The sequence below is a fragment of the Danio rerio genome, chromosome 10, assembly GCF_052040795.2.
Source record: "Danio rerio strain M-AB ecotype USA chromosome 10, GRCz13ab, whole genome shotgun sequence".
Lineage (NCBI taxonomy): Eukaryota > Metazoa > Chordata > Actinopteri > Cypriniformes > Danionidae > Danio > Danio rerio.
This window is the reverse complement of record NC_141030.1, coordinates 43,625,001-43,650,000: the sequence shown is the minus strand read 5'-3', so window position 1 is coordinate 43,650,000 and position 25,000 is coordinate 43,625,001. Positions and strand designations below refer to the sequence as shown.

Sequence of the window (25,000 nt, the reverse complement as noted above, 5' to 3'; positions counted from 1 at the left end):
TGGATGAATGAATGGATAGATAGACAGACCAGAGCAGGTCAGCTGAATTAATGCAGTTATTAGTTCAAATAGGCCTTGACTTAAAAAAAAATGCTTTTGTGGTTCAGTCTACTCGGCCTCTTCCCAGCATGCATCGGGGCATGAATAATTAATATGGTTTTGCTGTCTGACGGTTTGCCAATTTGATTTACACTGGTTGTCCTGTGATGTCAGGAGGAGTTTGTTCCTCTATTTAAAGTGATTGATTGTTTCATCTGGCCAGTGTTGAAGGTCTCTCTGTGTGTGTGGTGGTATTTCACAAATCCGCTTTCTCCTTTCCTCGTGAGTGGTCATGTGATGCTAAACTTCTCCATCTTACAAAACATGAGAAAAACATCAGCTATCAAAGATGGAGCTCTTCTTTTAGTCACTTCAGAGAATTCTTTAAATACAAATGACAGCAGAAGCCATGACAACATGACAAGTTTAGTTAACAAATGAAGACCTTAAATGACTAAATGAATGTCGTTTTAAAGCATGCACTTGTATTATTGAAGTTCAGTGAACATCTTTTTCTACTGCACCCACGCCTGTATATCAGACATATCGTCAGTAAAGTGTGGCAATTCACTAAAGCAAACTTAAACATTCAAGCGATAAACACTGTTAAATTCTGAAAGTTTTATTCAGCAAAATTACTTTGGTCTTCAGGGTCACATGAACCCTCTGAAATCATTCTAATATGCTAATATACTGCTCAATAAACATACCTTATTCATATTTTCTGGAAATGAATATATTTTATGGAGAGAATATAATTTATTTGAATACACAGAAATCATTAAATCCTTGAACAACATTAATGCGTTACTGCCACACTTCCATCAAATTAATGCGCCTTTGATGAACAAATCTTATTGACTGTTTGTTGATATTTTTAAATATTATGTATACCAAAACCAGTTTTAAATTAAAATTAGCATATAACACATTATATAACTGCTGATGATGAATACAATGGCTATTTAGACTTAAGCCTGGTTTATACTTCTGCGTCAAGTGACTGGCGTAACCCACGGCGCATGCAACGCGCGTAGCTGTGCATTTATACTTTTGCGCGTTGTCTCTGTTGGTCCGAAACGCTAGTTGGCAATGAGGTGTTAATGCTCCTCTGTGTCGAGTTTCTTCGCTGCTATTTTGCTTTTCTTGAACATTTCCTGGATGTACAAGTGGCTCAAACTCGGTCATTTTGAGGCAGGAACCGGCGGACGCGCAGCAACTTTAACTATGAGGTAAACACAAAACAAAACTTTCCATCCGGAGCTCCTTCATGGGACTCCACACTTGTAAACAATCGATACATCAGGCTCGCACCATTCACGCGGCTCTCGATCCCGCCCAGACTCGTCAGCGCTAGCAAGCCGACCAATCACAGAGCTTGCGCTACGCGTTGTTGCGACGTGTAGTTACATTTTTTGAGAGGTGCACGTCAGTGACGCCGACGGCCACGGCGAAGGGCTATACGTCAAACGCCGTAGCATAAGCCGGCGTTTGACGCAGAAGTATAAATCAGCCTTCACCGGCCACTTTATAAGGTACACCTGTCCAACTGCTTATTTAACACACATTTCTAATCAGCCAATCACATGGCCGCATTTGGTGCATTTAGGCATATACTGCAGTCAAGATGATCTGCTGCAGTTCAAACCGAGCATCAGAATGGGGAAGAAAGGTGATTTAAGTGACTTGAAGTCACTTAAATGTCAGGCCCTGAACGTGGCATGGTTGTTGGTGCCAGACGGGCTGGTCTGAGTATTTCAGAAACCGCTGATCTACTGTGATTTTCACGCACAACCATCTCTAGGGTTTACAGAGAATGGTCTGAAAAAAAAGAGAATATGCAGTGTGGCAGTTCTGTGGGTGCAAATGCTTTGTTGATGCCAGAGGTCAGAGGAGAATGGCCAGACTGGTTCCAGCTGATAGAAAGGCAACAGGAACTCAAATAGCCACTCATTACAACCGAGGTCTGCAGAAGAGCATCTCCGAACACACAACACGTCCAATCTTAAGGCAGATGGGTTACAGGAGCAGAAGACCACACCAGCTGTCACTCCTGTCAGCTGAGAATAGGACACTGAGGCTACAATTACCACGGACTCACCAAAACTGGACAATTGAAGATTGGAAAAACGTTGCCTGGTCTGATGAGTATCGATTTCTGCTGCGTCAATCAGATGGTAGGGATCATAATTTGGTGTCAACCAAATTTGGTGTGAAAGCATGGATCCAGCCTGCCATGTATCAAGGGTTCAAGCTGCTGCTGGTGGTGTAATAGTGTGGGGGATATTTTCTTGGCTCAATTTGGGCCCATTAGTACCAATTCAGCATTGTGTCAATGCCACAGCCTAGTAATTTTGCTAAAGCACAAAGGCATCTCAGACTAGGTTCTTAAACATGACAATAAGTTTACTGTACTCAAATGGTCACCACAGTCACCAGATCTGAATCCAATAGAGATGTGGTGGAACGGGAGATTCGCATCATCGATGTGCAGCCGACAAATCTGCAGCGACTGCCTGATGCTATCATGTCAATATGGATCAAAATCTCTGGAGAATATTTCCAGTAGCTTGTTGAATCTCTGCCACAAAGGTTTAAGGCAGTTCTGAAGGCAAAAGGGGATCCAACCCGGTCCTAGTAAGGTGTACCTTATACAGTGGCCGGTGAGTGTATACACACACAATAATGCTCTATATTACTAGTAATATACAAATTAATGAATGCAAAAAACTGATTCGAATAGTATTAGTATTTTTATAGATAGTTGGATAAACAGATTAACGCAAGTCAATAAATCAAATCAAATAACAATAATTACATGAATAAACGAATAAATGTAGAAATAAATGAATAATGATTAATATATAATCAAACTAATGTACAAATAAACAAACAGCACATTTTTATAAATATTATAAATATTTACAATTTTTTATATAAAAAACAGTTTAAATATTTATAATACTATAGGTAAACAGACTTTAACTATTGATTTTAATATAATATAATATAATATAATATAATATAATATAATATAATATAATATAATATAATATAATATAATATAATATAATATAATAAAGTATAATATAATATAATATAATATAATATAATATAATATAATATAATATAATATAACATAACATAATATAATATAGTATAATATAATATAATATAATATAATATAATATAATATAATATAATATAATATAATATAATATAGTATAATATAATATAATATAATATAATATAATATAATATAACATAACATAATATAATATAGTATAATATAATATAATATAATATAATATAATATAATATAACATAACATAATATAATATAGTATAATATAATATAATATAATATAATATAATATAATATAATATAATATAATATAATATAATATAATATAATATAATATAATATAATATAGTTGAGAGTAGTCATGATAAATATAGGTGACTACAAACAAGTGGCAATAATAATATTGTACAGTATTTTATATTAAATACACAATCGCACAGTCGCCTCACAGCAAGAAGGTCACTGGTTCAAGCCCCGGCTGGGTCAGTTGGCCTTTCTGTATGTGTGCGAATGTGTGTATGGATGCTTCCCTGTGATAGGTTGCAGCTGGAAGGGCATCCGCTGAGTAAAACGCTGTGGAGACCCCTGATTAATAAAGGGACTAAAATAAAATAAAATAAAATAAAATAAAATAATAAAACAAAAAATTAAAAAATAAAATAAAATAAAAAATATAATAAAATAAAATAAAACAAAATAAAGGGACATATGCGCTATAGGTGAAGTGGATGAACTAAATTGGCCATAATGTATGAGTGTGTGTGTGAATTCAAGAGTGTATGGGTGTTTCCCAGTACTGGTTTGTGGCTGGAAGGGCATCCGCTTTATAAAACATATGCCTCAATATTTGCCGGTTCATTCCACTGTGGTGACCCCTGATAAATTAGGGACTAAGCTGAAGGAAAATGAATAAATTAGTTAAAATAAAATAACAATAATTCACGATTCATAAAATATTAAGGGAAAAAATAGCAAAAAACTAAATGTGCATGAACATCAATAATATCCCTGTCAAATGTTTGAGCACTGAACGGTCATTGTGCCATGTGGATGGACAGATACTCACGATGCGGTCAGGAGGAGGAGTGCTGCGGATGAAGCACTTGATCTGGCCTTTCTCCCCGTACAGAGCCTGCTGTGTCTGTGTGCTGGAGATGCTAGGAGGACCTGAAATAAACAACACACAAACAACATCAGCATTTTCTACCTCACATCACCTACAGTCTCATTTTCATCCCTTTCTGTCTAAAAGGGATAGTTCACTCAAAAATTAAATATTGCTTCATTTACTCATCCTCAAGTTTTTACAAACCTTTATGAGCTTATTTCCTCTATTGAACAATAAAGGAGATATTTAGAAGAAATATGTAAACCTGTAACCATTGACTTTAATAGTACACTCTAAAAATATCTGTGAATTAAACTAAATGATTGAACTAAATGTGAATTTACTGTTTCCATATTTTGTGATTCCCAAGTGTTTTCTATTTATTTACGAATGTGAATTGCATTATTGGATGTTGACTTATTGACATTTAAGTAGTTTGAAATTATATTATGTATAAGAAACAATATACAGTGAAATAAGTATGTACAGAAAATGCACTGGCAATTTATTACAAGGTTTTTGTAGCCTAATATGCAACAACCCAGACAATATATCACTTTAAACAACAGTTCTGTCTGGTTCTCGATTCTGATTGGCTGACAGCTGTGTGATATTCTGCAATAACAGCACTCATACAAGCTGTCTTATTTCAGAGGCTGCATCCTCCGAAGGATGCATTGGAAGTGCGTTGCGTTATCAAAGCATGACGAAGGCTTTCTCATTTTTTTTTTTTAAATCGAGGGCTCCTTTAAACGCAGCCTCAAAATGCATCCTTTATTTCCCAGGTAAAGAAGGACACAACCGGTGGATCCTTTAACCGGTGTGGCCTTGAATGCCCCAATACTCATTGCGCGTTGATAACGGCACAACGTTTTTAAAAGAAAAAAACACTTTAATGTATGAATGAGGTTTATTTTATGTAGATATGTAAACACATGTTAAATAAACAAAAAGAGTACGGCTTACGAAGAGTGATTTTATAGACAGTTTACATGTTTATGTGTACAAGTAGGGATCAAAGGAGATATACTTCCAGCTTCTGTATACCCAACAAAATCTCACGGCAATTCGTAACTTTTTCATTTAGTGGCTAATTCGTACATATTCGTACGATCTAATTCGTACATTTTAGTATGATTTGCGTATCCCCCAATGACGGTTGGGTTTAGGGGTGGGGTTAGGTGCCACGCCTCTTTTTTAAAATCGTACATTTTCTTACGACTGAACTCGTACGAATTCGTACGAATTAGCCACTAAACTGCCAAAACATAAAATACTTACGTTTTCTCGTGAGATCAGGCTGGTATACCTTGTTTTGCCTTCAGATCGCTTAAAATAAGTTTTAAAATCACTTTGATGAGCGCTTATTAACAGAAGCTGTTATGATTGCTAGGTGACGAGATATGTCCTCTGTAGGCTAGATTGGCTCATTTAAAAGCGCTTGGTTCAGCCTGTTTGGACTTCGAAGGATTCACCATTGAAGTCTGCATCCTTCGGAGGATGCAGCCTCTGAAATGAGACACAGCTACAGCCTCTTCACTCTTCTGTATTACTCCGCCCACACAGAGTGACAGCAGATCAATAGACTCACTACAGTCTGACAAAAATTGCAGCTGTTGGGCAACATAATGTACTTTTGAGCAGTGGTCTCCAAATTTTTAGGAACTATAATATAATTTTAGGAATTAAAATTCATTTGTATTTATTTGTTAACATACACAAGTAGTGACAGATATATCATAAGAAAATCACCAAGACTTACAAATAAACAATACTTTATTGCTGTTGTTTAACAAAATGTATTAAATTGAAGAAATATTACAAAGTAAAAACGTCAAATACTGTAAACAGTGGTTAGGGTAAGAAAAAGTTCAGTTACCATTTACTAAACCAGACTGTTAATGAAACATTACACCGAGCCTGTTGAACAGAACAAACAAGCAAATTAAAGTAAAATATTAAAATAATCATAACCATTTTTATAACAATCACCAGTTATTTGCTCATCTGCTATTGTGATGGCTTTCTTGGCCTTTGTTACACGGTGAGCACAGTAAGATGCGCTGAGTGCCTGTACTTGTTTTGAACATGGAGATGTCAGGCCCTTTTAGTGATGTCCTCAGCTGTTGGAGTCGTCTTTGAAAATAGTCCACAGGTTTGTCCTTGCAACTGGGATGTTTGGTTTCCAAATGTCGTTTTAATTTAGAAAGTTTCATGCTCTCTTGTGAGAGCACCTCACTACATATGACACACTAAGGTTTTAAGCCTTTTTTGTCGTCAATATATGTAAATCCATACTTAACATATTCGGGGTCGTACGTGAGCTTCAACATATTTGTTGATTTAATAAGTCCGATAAAAGAAAAATGAGTTTAAAATTAAACTTTTGTTGTTGTTTTTTTATTACACACTCTGCAACCCACTGAAAATGTTCCATGGGTCGCGACCCACCAGTTGTGAAACACTGCTTTTGAGGCTTTTAAGGCAAGAATGTAATTGTTTAGACTATGCAGTTTATTTATAAACATAGTGGCAATTTAAATAATTTATAATTTCTAAGATTCAGTGCGTCTGTGACCATCAGCCTGTTATTGAGCAGAGTAAGGAGGGTTGACATTCCGCCAAAAGATGGCGACAGAGACCATATAATCAGTGGTTAGGATAGAAAAACTCAGCTCAAATTTCAAATTACAGCTGATCAGATCTTTATGAATCAAGTAAAGTGACATTCTAAGTCGATATTTCTCTTTTGTATGTTTGTGTGTTGTATTTATTTCATAGTAATCTGCTAGTGTTTACTTTGGGTTTTTCTGGGTTAATTATTGCAGCAGAGAAATACTGCAAAATCTCTGTAGACTGACGGCATTTCATGCTGTTCAGCATGAATGCATAAATGCATAAATGTGAGCAAAATCAGCTGTTTGTCATCACTTTAGACATTACACTAGAGAATCATTCAGACACTAGCTCTAAAATGATGTTAGCAACGGTTTCTGCTGTTCTGACATCAGCTGCAGATGTGAAGAAAAGATGGAAGAAAGTAGTTCCTCATACAAAAGGATTTTTGAGACTCTCCATGTTTGATTTTCTTCTTTATATACATGATTATGCTGTCAAACTATTGTATAAATGCAATATCACACTCATAGCAGTGTGATATGGCTGTATATGGTCACTGGTGGGACACAAAGCACAAACCTCCATTCATTGCTGATATACAGCCATATCGCACAGCTACTCATGTGATATTGCTCAATTAAACTATCAAAAAATGTTAATAAAAGCAACTTTTTCAACTTTTCAAGGTTAAAAGTTGTTGGAAGAAAGACCAAGGTCCCATAATGCAATACAAAAGCATGAACAAACAGGGGAAAATAAAAGCATAAAACACAAAGTAAGGAAAACTGCTAATTTATGGATATTCTTCAGAGTGCAAAATGGAAATGGGTTACAGGTTTCAAAATATCTTTTTTTAATGTTCAACAGAAGAAAGAAACTCATAAAAGCTTGTAACAAATGATGAGTAAAGAATGATGGCAAAATGTTCAGTTTTTGTGTGACATGTCCCTTTACGATGAGGAAAGCAGGAATCAAAAATGAACTTTTTTTACATTTGCAGCTTTCCATTCAATGACCGTTCGCAATCACGGCCTAAAAATGCCCAGCGAGGACTGAAATGAAATCATTGTCATTCTTTTCGGCACAAACACGCTGGCTTTCTATGTAAATTAGACTCATTACAGATTGTGCTTTATTCACAAAATTCTCTGCTATTTGACCGGCACAATTATCCATGTGCTACATTCTGGGAAAAAAGCTGTCATGGGGCCTTTTCAAAATGTACACCTTTGTGCTTTATTTACCCCTAAAGGGAGCTCATTTTGCTTCTTCAAAGGTATATAAACTGCATATTAGTACATAAAGTGCACTTATTATTAGGAACAGCAGGATATCTCAGTCACAGCTATTTAATCGGCCACAGAATAAACATAAATAAACTGAAAAGAAGGAAATGTGCATATTTTTTGCTAATCACACAGACTCGGAAAAATAGTTAGTGTTGGGTCATTCCTGAACAATTTGTTCATTTTAAACGAATCTTCAATGTGGCTCAGAAACGATGATCGATTAGTTCCTTTTTCGGGTTTTCTACGAGTTTGCAATATAAAGATGTGACCTGCCCAACACAATCTCACGGCAATTCGTAACTTTTTCATTTAGTGGCTAACTCGCACGATCTAATTCGTACGATTTAGTGCGATTTGCTTATCCCCCAATGACGGTTGGGGTTAGGGGTGGGGTAAGGTGCCACGCCTCCTTTTTAAAATCGTACCATTTCATTTGACTGAACTCGCTGAATTCGTACGAATTAGCCACTAAACTGGCAAAACGTAAAATACTTACGTTTTCTTGTGAGATCAGGCTGGACCTGCCACAGAGACGCTTCTTGTGAAGCAGGTTGGTTGTCAGGTTGTATATAAACTGTTCTTTTCTCTCAGCCAACATTGTTGTGTTCAGGGCTACACGAGACCAGCGTGCCACATTTACAACCACACCCACTGCAGCACAACACTGTTGAAGTGTTCGAAAACAGTATAATGTCGCTCAGCCTTTTCAAAAACCTTGTGCCTTCAAACGAAGAACTTTTCTTTGAAGTATATCAGAGCTTTGAGGGATAAATGATTTCCGTGGCTGGCCAAACTGAAGCTGGATTTCCTGAGTAAGAATCTAGACAACATTCATGCTTGTTTTTATCATTTCTGGTCAAGTAAATGAAATATTAGGCTAATATCCTAATTAATACTGCTCATACATATGTTTTATCACTGATTAAATTCAGGTTGTCAAAATATTGTGCCCTTTCCTCCTTATTAAGACCTTCTCTATATGCTTTAGCAGCTTCCACACATTTTTACCATGGTTTAGACAGCATAACAGGCAGGTCAACATATTCAGGAGTACATTAACTGTGCAGTATGTGCTGTTGTTTACATCTGGGTGTCTCCAGTGTGTCTATGCAAAGCTAACTTAGCAAATTGTGACATAAATGCAGGTAAACATGCGAAACGGAGATGTTCAGCATATTTTTCAATGATCACAATTGGTATAATTCGTTAATTAATGGACATGAGTGTTATAACCAGGAACGCATCCAGATTCGGTTAAGCTCTGAATTGACTCAGAGTTCACGCTGTAAGCTGATTTGCATATTCTCTTTAGTGAATCAGGCACTTAGATGACCTGAAAAACACAGCAGCTGCAAAATCATTGTTAGTGAGACTTGCATTGTCAAACACTTTAGCCTTGTACAGCTCTACGTCACATAACAGCAGCTCATTTGTTCTGTATTGTAACACACACTCAGCATGCGTTTCATTCAGTGCACCTGTTCCACTACAAATTAATGCACATACAGGGATTTTCTTACCATGAGGAAGAACCCTAACTTGGTCATGTGAAGTGTGTTTGGTCAATCACATAGCAGCTTTTAGTTGCTTTCCTGCATTCTGCTATGGAGGCATTAGCTGTTTTGCTTTTTAGGCTGCCCATTTTCAAGCGGCTTTGGCACATACAGTTAAAGTCAGAATTATTCGCCCTCCTCTGAATTCTTTTTTCTTTTTCCAATATTTCTCAAATGATGTTAAACAGATCGAGGATTTTTTTCACAATATTTCCTATAATATTTTTTTCTTCGGAAGAAAGTCTCATTTGTTTTATTTCTGCTGGAATAAAATCTGTTTTTAATTTTTAAAAATGATTTTAAGGTCAAAATTGTTAGCCCTCTTAAGCAATATTTTTTTGATTGTCTACAGAGAAAAAAACCTTTCATTTGGGACTGAGGTTTCTGGGTCAGAGATATGACTTGGCCCAGGTTGACAGCAGTGGGTAACGTTGTGCATTGTCTTTCCAAGCCATGAGTGAGATAGAGGTCTCTTTGCGGTATAAGTCAATGTCTGCATCAATCTGAACAGTGTGCTGTGTTTCTGCAGTCCCCATGACTGTTATTAGTCGTATTCCCCAACTTGAAGGCAAGTGCACACATAGGGCTCAACCTGTGCAGTGCACATGCCCTTTTTAGTCTTGGATAGAAAGTGCCCTTCCAAAATGATCAAAAGTGCCCCCGCGACGCAACACACCCTCCGTCCCGCCCGACGCGACAACACCGCTATTCAGTACGCGCGCGGCGTCAACAACAACACCCCCAACGAAAATGCTTCCACACATCCGATTTAAAACCCGCTTTAGGTTTGATCATTTTCAGCTCTTTTTCATCACCGCTACTAGCAGCACACTCCATTTCCGCATTACTGGATCTGTAGCGACCACAGACCGCAAAGGATGATGGCCACGCCTGGGCTGATGGGAATTGTAGTTTCCGCTACCTCCCGTTCGCTTCATTCGCCTGAGCAAATTTTCTCAGAAGACCTATAGTTTTACCGAGTCATGCGACTACGGTAATATTAAAAAAAATTGCTATTGCGGTATGACGGTATTTACAATACCGTTACATCCCTATTATACAGTGACTTGCCTAATTACCATAACTTGCCTAATTAACCTAATTTACCTAGTTAAGCCTTTAAATATCACTTTAAGCTAAATACTAGTATCTTGAAAAATATCTACTAAAATACGATGCTCTGTCATCATGGCAAAAATAAAAGAAATCAGTTATTAGAAATGAGGTATTATACTATAATATTTAGAAATATGTAGAAAAAAATCTTCTTTCCGTTACCCAGAAATTGGAGGGAAATATGTACAAGAGGGCTAATAATTCTAACTGTATATAATAAGCCAATCACATGACAGCAGCTCAATGCACTGAGACATTGGTCCCTATCATACACCTGGCGTAATAAGGCCCAAGACGTGTTTGGCGCGATTTGTTGCTATTTTCAGACCAGTGCAATTGGAATTTTCATGTTTTGCGCCATGTTGTTTAAATAGCAAATTCATTTGCGCCTCTTTGTGGACTCATGGGTGTGCTGGTCTAGAAAGGAGGTGTGTTAAGGCGCATTGTTGTATCGTTGCTATTACGAGGAACTGAAATAGACTGCACCATTGACCAACTAAAAGCTGCTCTAAAGTCATTAGTTATGTGCCTATGCAGGTCCAAATACTTACACATTGCTTAATACCCAGAGAATGTACAGCAATAAACAAAAATCTTTAAATATAAAACATATTAAAGGATTAAAATGTTAAATGTTAAAATTTTCTTCATAAATTTAAAAACCACTGCCTTCATGCCTAGGTATCTAGGTGGTCTCTTTTTAGTTTATTCATGACGATTTGCATTTGTGTAATGTTATTATTATTAGTAGTAGTATTTATTATATGCATATTTATCTTTGTTTTCATAAAACAAGTTTAGATTTGTCCACCTGGAGACGTCTGCATCACCATATAGAGCATAAGAATAGAACGTGTGTTTGGATATAACTCAGTTTTTTGACCACACTTTCTTATTATTGTTCATTTATTCGTTTGCTGGAAATTAGAACTGAATTTAGAAATAGTTTTGAAAAAAATCTTTGCACTTAACAAATCAAATTAAATATGTAGGCTAAGGGATGTCTTCAGTGGAGTGAGTTTCCACCATTTCCTGCACTAAAGTTAAGGAGTCAAGTAAAGAGTAAAAGTTAAGAGAAAGTAAAGTGGCCGAATGAAAGAGGCTTGTTCTTTATCCTCGCGCTGCAGATGGTCTGTTTAACTGTTTTTTCGCTATTATAGAGTTCAGTTTTTCCCCTTTCAAAGTCCACCACGTAAATAGCAATTCGTCACCTTGGAATTATATGGTTCTATCTGCGTTCTGAATGATTTTGAGATAATGAGCTTCAAAGTTTTTGCCATGGCAAAAAGTATGTGTGTAACATTTGTTTTTTATTAAATAAAAGGTCTTAAAAAGTAAAAAAAAAATTTATAAAAACACATCCCATAATGTAAATAAGTTGTGATTTAAAAAGAATATGTCAATAACTTAATTTTGACAGAAATGTCAGATAGAACCTTATAATTGTAAGATGACGAAATGCACCATGGCATGACGCAACTGACTCCTAAAGAGAATGTGAGATGAAATTCTGATTGGTTTAATTCAGCTTATGCTCAAAACACACCCATTATTCATTAAGATAATAAGCACAACCCTGTTAGACCCTGCGCCGGAGGGCAAACCATGTTTAATAAAATAGCAAAAGTGGATTCGCACATGCCCTTACTGATTTTGCACCATGCACTTTAATCTATGCACCTAGAACGTAAAAAAAGAGTCCATACTTTATAGATGTGGTTATGATGTTCTATTGAAGTTTAAACTGAGAATCAGAACAGAGAAAGGTGACATTTCAGTGACTTAAATTTGGTATGATTATTGGTATTTGAGAAACTGCATATGTACTGGGATTTTTACACACACACACAGAAAGAATCTCTAGAGTTTAAAGAGAATGGTCCAATAAAGAGAAAATATCCAGTGAGCGTCGGTTCTGTGGGTGAAAATGTCTTGTTATTGTCAGAGGTCAGAGGAGAATGATCAGACTGGTTCAACTCAAAGAGAGACAACAATAACTCAAATAAGCACCCGTTACAGCCGAGGTCTACAGAAGAGCATCTCTGAACACACAACACATTGATGGAAAAAAGGTTGCCTGGTTTGGGTCTCGATTTCTTCAGTGACATTCAGATGCTAGGGTCATTTGTATTGCATAAACACCATCTATCTTGCCTTAAATCAATGGTTCAGACTTTGGTGTAAAGAATATTTTCTTTGCACACTGTAAGCCTCTTAATCTACTTCTACTTTCAGTAAGATAACACAACCAGTGACATCCCCATGTGGGCAAGCTTGGACCCTCTAAATTTCGAATTGCAGAATAATGCAACAATGAAAACTACAAAAAAAAAATAAAATAAAAATCGTACTAAACCAGACTGAACAGACCTTAAAGGGGATATATTATTCAAAAATTGCTTTTATAAGGGGTTAAAACACAGTAGTGTGGCAGGAGTCTGGGAATATAATCAGCTTCTAATGGTAAACATTGATTACTTACATTTTTTTATGATCACACTTGTCTTTGATTGACATTCTCCCTTTGTACGCATCATCAGAGGGGGAAAGCCCCTCCCATTAGTGACCATCTCTCTCTCATAGGTAGGGCCAGATGGAATCTGCGGACGTTTTTTGCTATTTCTGCGGAGAATTTTGGTAAAAGTCTGCGGAATTATTTTGGGAGTATCATAACTAAAACCTAAAGACCTAATATATGAAATAAAAAAAATAATATCTTTTAACTTTTATTTAATGTTTAAAATGCAAATCCAATTAGATTAACTTTATTTGGTAAATAAAGCAAGTTTGTCATGTAATATATCTAGTAAAAGACATAAAATAATACTGTACAAACTGCAGTGTACATAAATCAGATGAACACTTTCACATTAGTCAATAATATTACTGAAATTAATTTAAAAAAAATAAACATAGATTTACACACAATTACTTAAGTAAATAAACAGAATGGTTTTTGTATCTAAACTCCTACATATTATATTATATTATGTTATATTATATTATATTATATTATATTATATTATATTATATTATATTATATGTATTATATTAGTCAAATTTAAATCATTTAAACAAATCTGTTTTTTTTTTTTTATTTGCTTACTTGTCGGGCTTGTTGAGTGACATCTGAAAGGATGAATTCCATAGGAAAGTGCATTAAATGATTCTGAATGTGGGATAATATAATTATGAAAGTGTGCACTCTAATAGCACAAGTGCACCCCCACCCCTGTTACAACACTAAAATAATCTCAAACTGGTTTCTTGAACATGACAACAAGTTCACTATATACTATAATGACCTCCAAAGTCACCAGATCTTAATCCAAAAGAGCACCCTTGATATGTTCAGTTGACAAATCTGCAGAAACTGTGTGATGCTGTCATGTCAATATCATCAAAAGCTCTGAGGAACGTCCCCTGAACCTTACTGACTCTATACGCCACAAACAATCAAAGACGCTCTGAAGGGAAAAAAAGGGGTCAAACTCTGTACTATCAATATGTGTAATGATGTGGCCAGTGATTTGAGTGAAAATTATTTAATGGATAAGGAAAACATGTGTGGAATACGCATGGGCCGGTATAAGATTCTGACAGTATGATAACCTTGGATAAAAATATCACAGTTTCACGGTACTGTGATTTACTGCTCTAAAGTATATATTTTTTTAAATGTCTGAGTAAAAAAACAATAACTTTTATCCCCTTTGAAAACAATATGTTTTATTTTTTGAAAGATTTATAATAGTTTGAAACAGTAAACATGTCAGGCTAAAAAACTCAAAAGTTTAATTGACTTCTGCTGTCTTCATTTGTTTCAAAAACAGATTTATTTACTAATATATATATATATATATATATATATATATATATATATATATATATATATATATATATATATATATATATATATATATATATTAAGATAAGATAACTCTTCAATTAAGAAAAAACCAATTACTTGCCGTTGATAAGTTTTTATGGCAAACCGTGCTTGAGGTATACATATTATGGTATGAGAAGCCATAATACATGCATTGAGTAAGGTACAGGAATTCTCTGTGTTCTGGAAATTAAATATAAGACAATCAGGAAAGTATGATTGTGGGTATAAATGAAGAGCTATACAACCTTCCTTTGGCTTAAATCCTTCAAATGATCCATCCTCGTCAACTTGCATAAGGTTAGAAATGTGTGTTTTACACGCACAACACACACTCACACACGTGTTTTTTTTTTTTTTATCAAAAACTATGCATTCTTGATGAAACTTACTAGCGTTCAAGTATAAAAAACAAAAAAGTAAAAATTATTGATGCCTTAATTTTTTTAGTTCACCTCAAATTATATAAGCTAAACTGACTAAAAATATTAAGTTTAACTTTATATTACTAAAAGAACCTTAATTCCAGAGTTCACACTTAGCTGATGATTAATTATCAGCTACTTTGGCATGCTGTCCCGGAAGAGACCCCTGAGTTCATAAGATCCTCGAGCCCAGGGCTCCCTCCCGTTTCAATGCGAGAGGGGAGTTTGAGCTCAGGTAGATCTCGAGAACTCCTCTGCTGTGGTAGCTAATGAACATATAGTGATTGCTTTTTAAGAGAGATAACTACTTACCAGGAGCATGTCTGTAGTGCTGATTTGGATTAGCCAATTAACTTAAGTTGCATATTTTTGGATGGTGGGAGGAAACCTGGGAAACCCGGGGGAAACCCACATGAGCACGGGGAGAAAGCGCAAACTCCGCACAGAAATGTCTACTGGTTTGGTAAAGCCTGGAACCAGAGACATTCTTGCTGTGAGGTAACAGTGATAAGCACTGGACCACCGTGTCACCAGCCTGATCTCACGAGAAAACGTAAGTATTTTACGTTTTGGCAGTTTAGTGGCTAATTCGTACGAATTCAGTCGTAAGAAAATTTACGATTTCAAAAAGGAGGCGTGGCACCTAACCCCACCCCTAAACCCAACTGTCATTGGGGGATACGCAAATCGAATTAGATCGTACGAATTTGTACGAATTAGCCACTAAATGAAAAAGTTACGAATTGCCGTGAGATTGTGTTGGTTTAACCCATCTAGGAAGAAGGAGCAGTAGGGGTGGATGGGGGGATTCTTTAAAATGAAGATAGCGGTGGTACGTAATCCATGGTATTTGTAGTGGCTTAGGAGTCATCTGATTGGTGCATTGAGAATTGGATAGTGCGGATCCAGCCACTAGCAATCGTAAGCTTGTGACCCTCTCGAAATTAGTTTATAAATAAACTTCACTTTGTACATTTTGTACACTGCAGGGGCCATTGTTTTGATAAATGCTCATGTATTCCTAGCAGAAAATACACTGGGGGCCATCAAATTTAGGAGGACATCTTTAAAAATGCTGGCAGGGAAAGAGTTAAGTCACAATATTAATAATCAAAATTATTATAATGTTTTCGATTGGCTATCAAACAAACCACTGTTGTTCAACGACTGTCCCTAATTAACATAGTTAAGTCTTTAAATTGCACTTTATTCTGAATACTGGCATCTTGCAAACTAAATACACAGTAAAAATGCTGGGTTCCCCTAAGACAGGGGTGGACAAACTCAGTCCTGGAGGGCCGGTGTCCTGCACAGTTTAGCTCCAGTTCTAATCAAACACACCTGCTTATAGATCATAGATTAGCATGTTCAGGTGTGTTTGATTAGTGTTGGAGCTAATTAGGACACTGGCCCTCCAGGAATGAGTTTGCCCACACCTGCCCTAAAATCTATGTTGGGAGAACATGAAGGAATTAAGTTAACCTATTAGTTTTTACAAATTGAAGTGGATTGAACATAAAATTATGTTATTAAAAAAATAAATAAATAAAAAAAAACTCTCAAGAATTGTGATGTTTCAGCTCATTTTAAACAAGTGGTTTGAACAAACAAAAAACGTCATTTCTTGAGTGTACACATTACTTCAGTTTGTCCATAAAGTCTTCAACTTTATGGTATTTGCTGTCATTTTGCATCTTGACAGCCATTATTCTCATTATTTTGGAAAAAGCGTCATGAAATTCTCCAACTTATTCTGCGTTCTCCACCAAAGAGAGTCCCACAGAGCTGAAATGACATGAGGATGAGTAAATAATGACACGCGTGCTCCTCATTTAACTCTTCCCACCGCATCTTAACTCAGCCAAACCGGAAAAACGAACGCTTAGAGGCAACTTCATCATTTCATAAATAATTAAAAGCGATAAAATCATAATAAACACAATCATAACTTTTTCCATTCCTCCAGATTGAGGTTCATTATGTGTCTCCCTATGAGAAGAAAAAAAAAAACAGATTTTCATTTTAATTGGAATTGGGCCGTCTCTGTGCGCTAACACTATCCCATCAATTACAGATCCCAGCAGCGTGCAGGAGTCTTCAGTACACACCGCCGCTCCGTCTCTCTGGAGAGACTGAGACAATGCTCTCGCTCTTAATCACACGCGCACACTTTTAAAGGGCTACGCTCGGGCTGAGGGGTGGGACGCGCTCTTCCAGCGGCAGTCTGTTCAGATCCTGTCCTCTGGGGGAGCCAAACAAATCTGACAGGGGGATCATGGCCATAAATGAGGGCTGTAATTAAACAGCTTTATCTCTCAGGCTCAGACAAGGAAATGAGTGGAGAAGAGAGAGAGAGAGAGGGATGTGAGAATTCTGTGTCTGGCTCAGCTCGTGCAGTGGAAGATCATCTGCCATCTAATGGAGGGTCATGGCATGTAATAAAAACAGTCTTTATTTCAAAATTGTAATTGATAGTTAAGGATAGTCAACGTTATCTCATGGCAATTTGTAACTTTTTTATCTAGTGGCTAATTTGTGCCCGGATAGCATATGAATGTGGGCCACTTTAGGCAGTTATGCAGCACTTTTGGTCTTCCTTCGGCCCTGACAAAATGAATGTGAGCCTGAAGTGGCCCGACTGTGCATTGGCAAAGGGGGGCCAAAGATTCCAATTCATATATGGGTCATTAAGGCAAAGATTTGTCACTTATGGCAACATGTAATCTGAATGTGAGCCTAATGTGGCCCATGTGGAAAATGATCAATTTGGCCCAAATGATGGGGGAATGTGGCATAGTCATTTTAGGGTAGTCTGGGTCTAAACCTAAAGTGGCTCACATGTGTAAGTGCAAATGTGGCCCAGTCATCTTAAGACATATGTGGGCCACTTTAGGCAAATATTTGGCACAGTAAGCTCTGGCTATTGTGGCTATGAGCGTAATGTTGCCCAGAGAAGATATGGCAAATGTGGCCCAGTTATTTTAAAACATATGTAGGCCACTTTTGGCAAATATTTGGCACAGTAAACTCTGTCTAATGTCGCTGTGAACCTAAAGTGGCCCAGAGAAGATATGGCAAATGTGGACCAGTTAAAAAACATACAGTTGAAGTCAGAATTATTAGCCCACCTGAATTATAAGCCCACTGTTTATTTTGTTCCCCAATTGCTGCTTAACGCAGAGCAGATTTTCTCAACAAATTTCTAATCATGATAGTTTTAATAACTCATTTCTAATAACTGATTTATTTTATCTTTGTCATGATGACAGTAAATAATATTTGACTAGATATTTTTTAAGACACTTCTATACAGCTTTAAGAGACATTTAAAGGCTTAACTAGGTTACTTAGGTTAACTAGGCAGGTTAGGGTAATTAGGCAAGTTTTTGTATAACAATGGTTTGTTCTGTAGACTATCGAAAACAAATTTAGCTTAAAGGGGCTAATAATTTTGTCCTTAAAATTGTGTTTAAAAAAAATCAATAATTGCTTTTATTCTAGTTGAAATAAAACAAATAAGACTTTTTCCAAAAGAAAAAAATATTATTAGACATACTGTGAAAATTTCCTTGCTCTGTTAAACATCATTTGGTAAATATTTAAGCCATAAATAAGCTGAAGCGCGTCAAACACACAAAACACCTAATTCATGCCACTTGATGCCTACTTTTTGCAAACTGCAAACTGAAATAAATCTAATTTGATTATATGCTTTGGAATTGGATGTTTTATAAGATTATTTACATTTTTTTTTAGATTATTTTGCGTTTAATTAAGAATTTTACAGAATCGCAAAAATTTGCTACTTATTTTTTGATTTTGCTTTGGATTCTGCGATTGTGAAATCGCAAAAAACTAGGGCATCTGAATAAAAGGTTGGTTGGTTAATGATCTTCACTTAATATTTAAATGATTTTTGGTATAAAAGAAAAATATCTATAATTTTGACCACTACAATATTTTTAGGTTTTGCCCAAAATATACCGGTTCCACAAGACTGGTTTTGTGGTACAGGTATACATTTCCACTTTATAAACCTAATATTCTAACTAAAAAATAAACTATATCATAAAAACACTCTTTTTCACAGAAATAGTGGAAATATTTAAAGTCAAAACATCTGATTACTGCTATAAACTACGTATGACCTCTTGTTGTGTGCTACTACAAACATTATCATCCACTACCATTCATCTCCTTACTTTCTGCTTCTAGTACAGTACTGTAGCCAGCACTCAATCTTAGGCATTTACACCTACCTATAACTTTAAATAGACTCTAGTAAGCTACAAACACAAATTATGTATTATTGAAATGGAGACACTTTAAGATTTATGGTGGTAAAAGTGTAGTTACATGTTAAAAAATATAAAAGTTACATATTATGAAGTCATGAGGGGAAAAAAATGTGTATTGTGTTCAATATTAGTTTTCCATATAGAAACACAGGAAAGCATTAATGTAATGTCCTAGAAAAAATATTGTCGGGCGCTGGGTAAAGGGTTAAGGAGATATGTGTAAGAAGTGGACAGAAAGCAGCACACTGCCATTTTTATCTTCGCTACAAAAACCCAAACCACAATTTAAAACCATGATCTGTTAGAATGACGTTTATTTTTGTATCTTTGAAAGATTTTTTTTTAGAGATGAAGGTTCAAAAATCGAAGAACAAGTTTAAAAGCACCTTTTTTTCTCTCTTTTAGATGAGAGCCACAAGCAGAGCCAGCTGAAACATCGATCCGTTCCCATAATGCACTTCATTCATGAACATCTTTAAGAGGTCTTGTTATCAAAGACACAAAATCATCTTGTGTTTGTCAAAGAGATGCTCTTGCAGCCTAATGGACTCTAATGTGGTTATTCATTAATGATCTATTATAATATCAGTAATCGTGTTTCCCGTTCATCATCAGCCTAATCCATCTAATTTCTGGTGTTTAGCCACTAATGTGTCTCTACTGTTTATTAGCATACAGCTGCACACTTCTTAAAGAGACAGTTCAAAAATGATAAGACTGTCATTCATTATTGCCTTATTCACACTAGCAGTGACTTTGTAGCTGCCTGTTGCTCTGGGTGGCGATCTGCTGCAAACGCAGGTATGTGTAGGTCTACAGCACGGAGAATACAACCGGCCTCTGCAGGAACTGAAAAAGAATCAGAGATCTACTGGTGCTCCAATTGGCTATCGCTCAAGAAAGTTGCTCTTCAATTGCATAAAGGTTAAGGATTCTCAACTTTGTCGCATCGCTCGACACGCCTACCTGGTCACCAACGGTCACTGTCGCTCATGTAGACGGAGGTCACCAAAAGTCATTTATGCTCTGTTGAAATGAACAGTCACACCCAACTGCACCCAACCTGGTCTGAGCTGGGATCGAACCGGCGATTCTTTGCATGGTAGTTGGTCGCTCTAACAAGAAGGCTAAAGCCCATAGCTTTTATCGACTGTCACTTGAGCACCCTTCGAGGTCAGAGGAGTGAGGTTTACCAGCATAGCACTTCGCTAGCTGGCCTGCATTACATTTACCCCCCTAAACCTCACTCCCATCCCGGACGAGCCCCCACACGTGTAACCCACCGGTCCTACTGCACCCAACCCAGTCTGAGCTCTAATCAAACCAGCGATTCTTTGCATGGTAGTTGGTCGCTCTACTAAGAAGGCTAAAGACCATAGCTTCTATCGACTGTTTCTAGAGCACCTTTTGAGGTCAGAGGAGTAAGGTTTACCTGCATATAGCTCTTCGCTAGTTGGTCTTTATTACACTCATCCACTGAAACCTCACTCCCATCCCAGACGAGCCCCCACATGTAACCCACTGGTCCTACTGCACCCAACCCAGTCTGTGCTGGGATCAAACCAGCGATTTTTTGCATGGTAGTTGGTAAATCTACCAAGAAGGTTAAAGACCATAGCTTCTATCAACTGTCGCTAGAGCACATTTTGAGGTCCAAGGAGTAAGGTTTACCTGCATAGCACTTCGCTAGCTGGCCTTGATTACACTTACCCCCCTAAACCTCACTCCCATCCCTGGCGAGCCTAAACGTGTAATCCAACGGTTCTACTGCACTCAACCCAGTCTGAGCTGGGATCAAACCAGTGATTCTTTGCATGGGAGTAGGTCGCTCTAACAAGGAGGCTAAAGACTATGGCCTCTAGTGTCTGTCACTAGAGTACCTTTTAGGTCAAATAACATTTGTTTTGGTTGAATGTAGCATTTTATATTTTTAAAATGGAGTGAAAAATTACCTAATCAAGTGCACCTCCCCAAAAATATATGCATTTATTTCTCTTATAAGCAGATTATCAAGCAACCAAAACCTCCATCACAAATGAACTAGTGTCCAAAACTTGGTATTTCTATTATTTTCACTCATTTTCACTCAAGAGTGGCTGAATTCCTTTGGTAGAAGGTAGCCTTTTAAATTTTTAAAGAAATTGAGTGTAAAAAATTACATAATATTCGTGTGCATGCCAAAATTAAAATGGACATTTTCTCTACCTTGTAAGTTGATTAACTTAAAGTAACCTTAACCTCCATCACACATGTTGTGATTCGGGATAGATATAAACAACTGAAGGTAAGATCCAAATGCAGGTTTATTCGTTGGTCAGGCAAGCAATGGTCAAAACAGGTATGAACAGGCATATACGGGCAAATCCAGAGTCGAAGTCGGAAAACAGGCAAAAGGTCGAAAGGCTGGCGGCTAAACAGGATAACTAGGAGACTAAGCTAGGTACAGACACGGAGAAACAAGATCGGGAGAAACGCGTTGAAATGTCACCAAACAGTAGACAAGACTCGGCAATGTGAATGAGTGTGTGTGCTGCTTAAATACTGTGTGTAATCAGTCTCTGTAACAGGTTTCAGCTGGTGATGTAATCAGGAAGATGAGTGACCAGGCGTGCGTGATTGGGAGAAGTGCATGTATGAAAATGTAGTCCTGGGGAATGCGGAAGTGAAGTGAATGATGATAGAGGAAACCAGCGATCTCCAGTGAATGATCGCTGGTTATCATAACATAGCCCCCCCTCTAAAGAGCGGCTTCCAGACGCTCCAAATACAGTTCAGGCGGGGGTGGAGCGGAGGCGGAACAGGGGGAGGGATGGAGGGCCAGGACCATGCAGCTGGAGCGTACCTGGGGCGTGGAGCTGAGGCGGGCCTGGAGCGTGGAGTTGCGGAAGACCCGGAGAGTGGAGTTGCGGAGGGCCTGGAGCGTGGAGCTGCGGAAGACCCGGAGAGTAGAGCTGTCGTGGTCCTGGAACATTTGACAATGGAGGACCTGGAGCGTGGAGCTGCGGAAGACCCGGAGAGTGGAGTTGCGGAGGGCCTAGAGCGTGGAGCTGCGGTGGCCCTGGATCATGAGGCTGCGACCATTGATGAAGCTTAGGTGACAGCGGCCATTCAGGAAGTTCAGCAGACGGCGGCCATTCAGGAGGCTCAGGTGGCGGCGGCCATTCAGGAGGCTCAGGAGGCGGCAGCCATTCAGGAGGCTCAGGCGGCGGCGGCCATTCAGGAGGCTTGGGCGGCGGCCATTCAGGAAACTCCGGCGGCGACGGCCATTCAGGAAGCTCAGGAGGCGACGGCCATTCAGGGAGCTCAGGAGGCGGCAACCATTCAGGGAGTTCAGGCGGCGGCGTCGACTCTGGCTGCGGCGTCCACTCTGGCTGCGGCGTACACTCTGGCTGTGTACACTCTGGCTGCGGCGTACACTCTGGCTGCGGCGTACACTCTGGCTGCGGCGTACACTCTGGCTGCGGCGTACACTCTGGCTGCGTCTCCAGCTGTGGCGCTGGCTCTAGAGGATCTGGCAGCACTGGACGTTCTGGCAGCACTGGAGGATCTGGCAGCACTGGACGGTCTGGCAGCACTGGAGGGTCTGGCAGCACTGGAGGGTCTGGCAGCACTGGAGGGTCTGGCAGCACTGGAGGGTCTGGCAGCACTGGAGGGTCTGGCAACTCTGGAAGGTCTGGCAGCACTGGAGGGTCTGGCAGCTCTGGAAGGTCTGGCAGCACTGGAGTGTCTAGCAGCTCTGGAAGGTCTGGCAGCTCTGGCAGCACTGGAGGGTCTGGCAGCTCTGGAGGGTTCTTGCAGCACTGGAGGGTCTGGCAGCTCTGGAAGGTCTGGCAGGTCTGGCAGCACTGGAGGGTCTGGCAGCACTGGAGGGTCTGGCAGCACTGGAGGGTCTGGCAGCACTGGAGGGTCTGGCAGCTCTGGAAGGTCTGGCAGCTCTGGTAACTCAGGTAGTGGTGACCATTCTGGGGGCTCAGTTGATGGCACTTCAGGAACTAGAACAGGAACTAAGGCAGGAACGGACAAGGAACAGGAAACCATCTTGTGAGCTGGTGGCAGATTGGCGTTTACCACATTGTGAGCTGGAGGGCTGGTTGTGACCACATTGTGAGCTGGAGGACTGGAGTCGGCCATCTTGTGAGCTGGAAGACTGGAGTCGGCCATCTTGTGAGCTGAAGGACTAGATGCGGCCATTTTCTGAGCTGGGAGTGTGGTGATGGAATGAGCAGCAAGCCCCGGTGGTATCTGGTCTTGCTGTACACTGCCCCTCCCCAAAAAATATTTAGGAGTTTCCTCCACCTCACCTACGGTGAAGGACGAGTCCACAGTGCGTAGCGCATAGTCCAAAAATTCAGAAAATGTCCCTCGAGAACGAACACTTGAAAGTGTGCTCTTTAGCGGCTCATTAAGCCCACAAATAAAAAAGTCAATGAGCATACAGTCTGGTAAATCAGTGGTGTTAGCGATCTCCAAATAACACTGGATGTGGTTCTCGAGGGATTGATTACCTTGGCGTAGACGGACCAAAAACACTGCTGGATCCATAATGTGGCCGAGTCTTCTGTTGTGATTCGGGATAGATATAAACAACTGAAGGTAAGATCCAAATGCAGGTTTATTCGTTGGTCAGGCAAGCAATGGTCAAAACAGGTATGAACAGGCATATACGGGCAAATCCAGAGTCGAAGTCGGAAAACAGGCAAAAGGTCGAAAGGCTGGCGGCTAAACAGGATAACTAGGAGACTAAGCTAGGTACAGACACGGAGAAACAAGATCGGGAGAAACGCGTTGAAATGTCACCAAACAGTAGACAAGACTCGGCAATGTGAATGAGTGTGTGTGCTGCTTAAATACTGTGTGTAATCAGTCTCTGTAACAGGTTTCAGCTGGTGATGTAATCAGGAAGATGAGTGACCAGGCGTGCGTGATTGGGAGAAGTGCATGTATGAAAATGTAGTCCTGGGGAATGCGGAAGTGAAGTGAATGATGATAGAGGAAACCAGCGATCTCCAGTGAATGATCGCTGGTTATCATAACAACACAAAACTTGGTATTTTCCACATTGTTATCATGCTCAAACTCAGAATAAAAGGTCATCTATATCTGAATAGTATTAAATATGGAACGACTTCTGATAATGAAGTGACCAAGTTACATTAGAATACAGACCTTCACTTTTGGGTTCTTGACACTTCATTTACATTGTGGGTGGTTTTACAAACAGCGTACCGCATTTGGATTTTAAATGTTAAATATGAAGTACACTTTTTGAGTTCAACATCATGATAAAGACCTCAAGAGTGACCTTATACTTGACTGTGGTGCACAAAAGTATTTTTTATTCTGAGTTTTTTTAGTAAGAAATATAAAAGATTAAAAACAAAAAAAAAAATCACAATTATAGCAGTGTTTCTCAACCACGTTCCTGGAGGCCTACCAACACCGCATGTTTTGGATGTCTCCTTTGTCGTTTACACCCATTACATGTCTTTAGTCTCTACTACTAAGCTGATGATCTGAATCTATGTGCTTTGATTTTGTTTCATGTTGATTCATAATGTTCTATTGAAATGCTTAAACTCA

At 38.5% G+C, this 25,000-nt stretch overlaps 2 protein-coding genes across 12 annotated transcripts in view; one reads left to right on the top strand and one right to left on the bottom strand.

The window, feature by feature from the left end:
• The window catches only part of kirrel3a (kirre like nephrin family adhesion molecule 3a), a 532,216-nt gene that overhangs the window by 37,877 nt on the left and 469,339 nt on the right, over positions 1 to 25,000 (bottom strand). For all 11 annotated transcript variants that reach the window (XM_087271356.1, XM_087271360.1, XM_087271352.1 and 8 more), the window contains one exon: positions 4,190 to 4,290. In XM_087271356.1, the coding sequence (XP_087127482.1) occupies positions 4,190 to 4,290 (101 nt within the window). The remainder of the gene's footprint in view (positions 1 to 4,189; positions 4,291 to 25,000) is intronic.
• Positions 19,769 to 24,455, top strand: LOC147842184 (uncharacterized). Its single transcript, XM_088651127.1, has 3 exons — positions 19,769 to 19,774; positions 22,515 to 23,235; positions 23,290 to 24,455. Exons 1-3 carry the CDS (start codon positions 19,769 to 19,771, stop codon positions 23,463 to 23,465), a joined length of 903 nt encoding a protein of 300 aa, XP_088507253.1. The 3' UTR covers positions 23,466 to 24,455.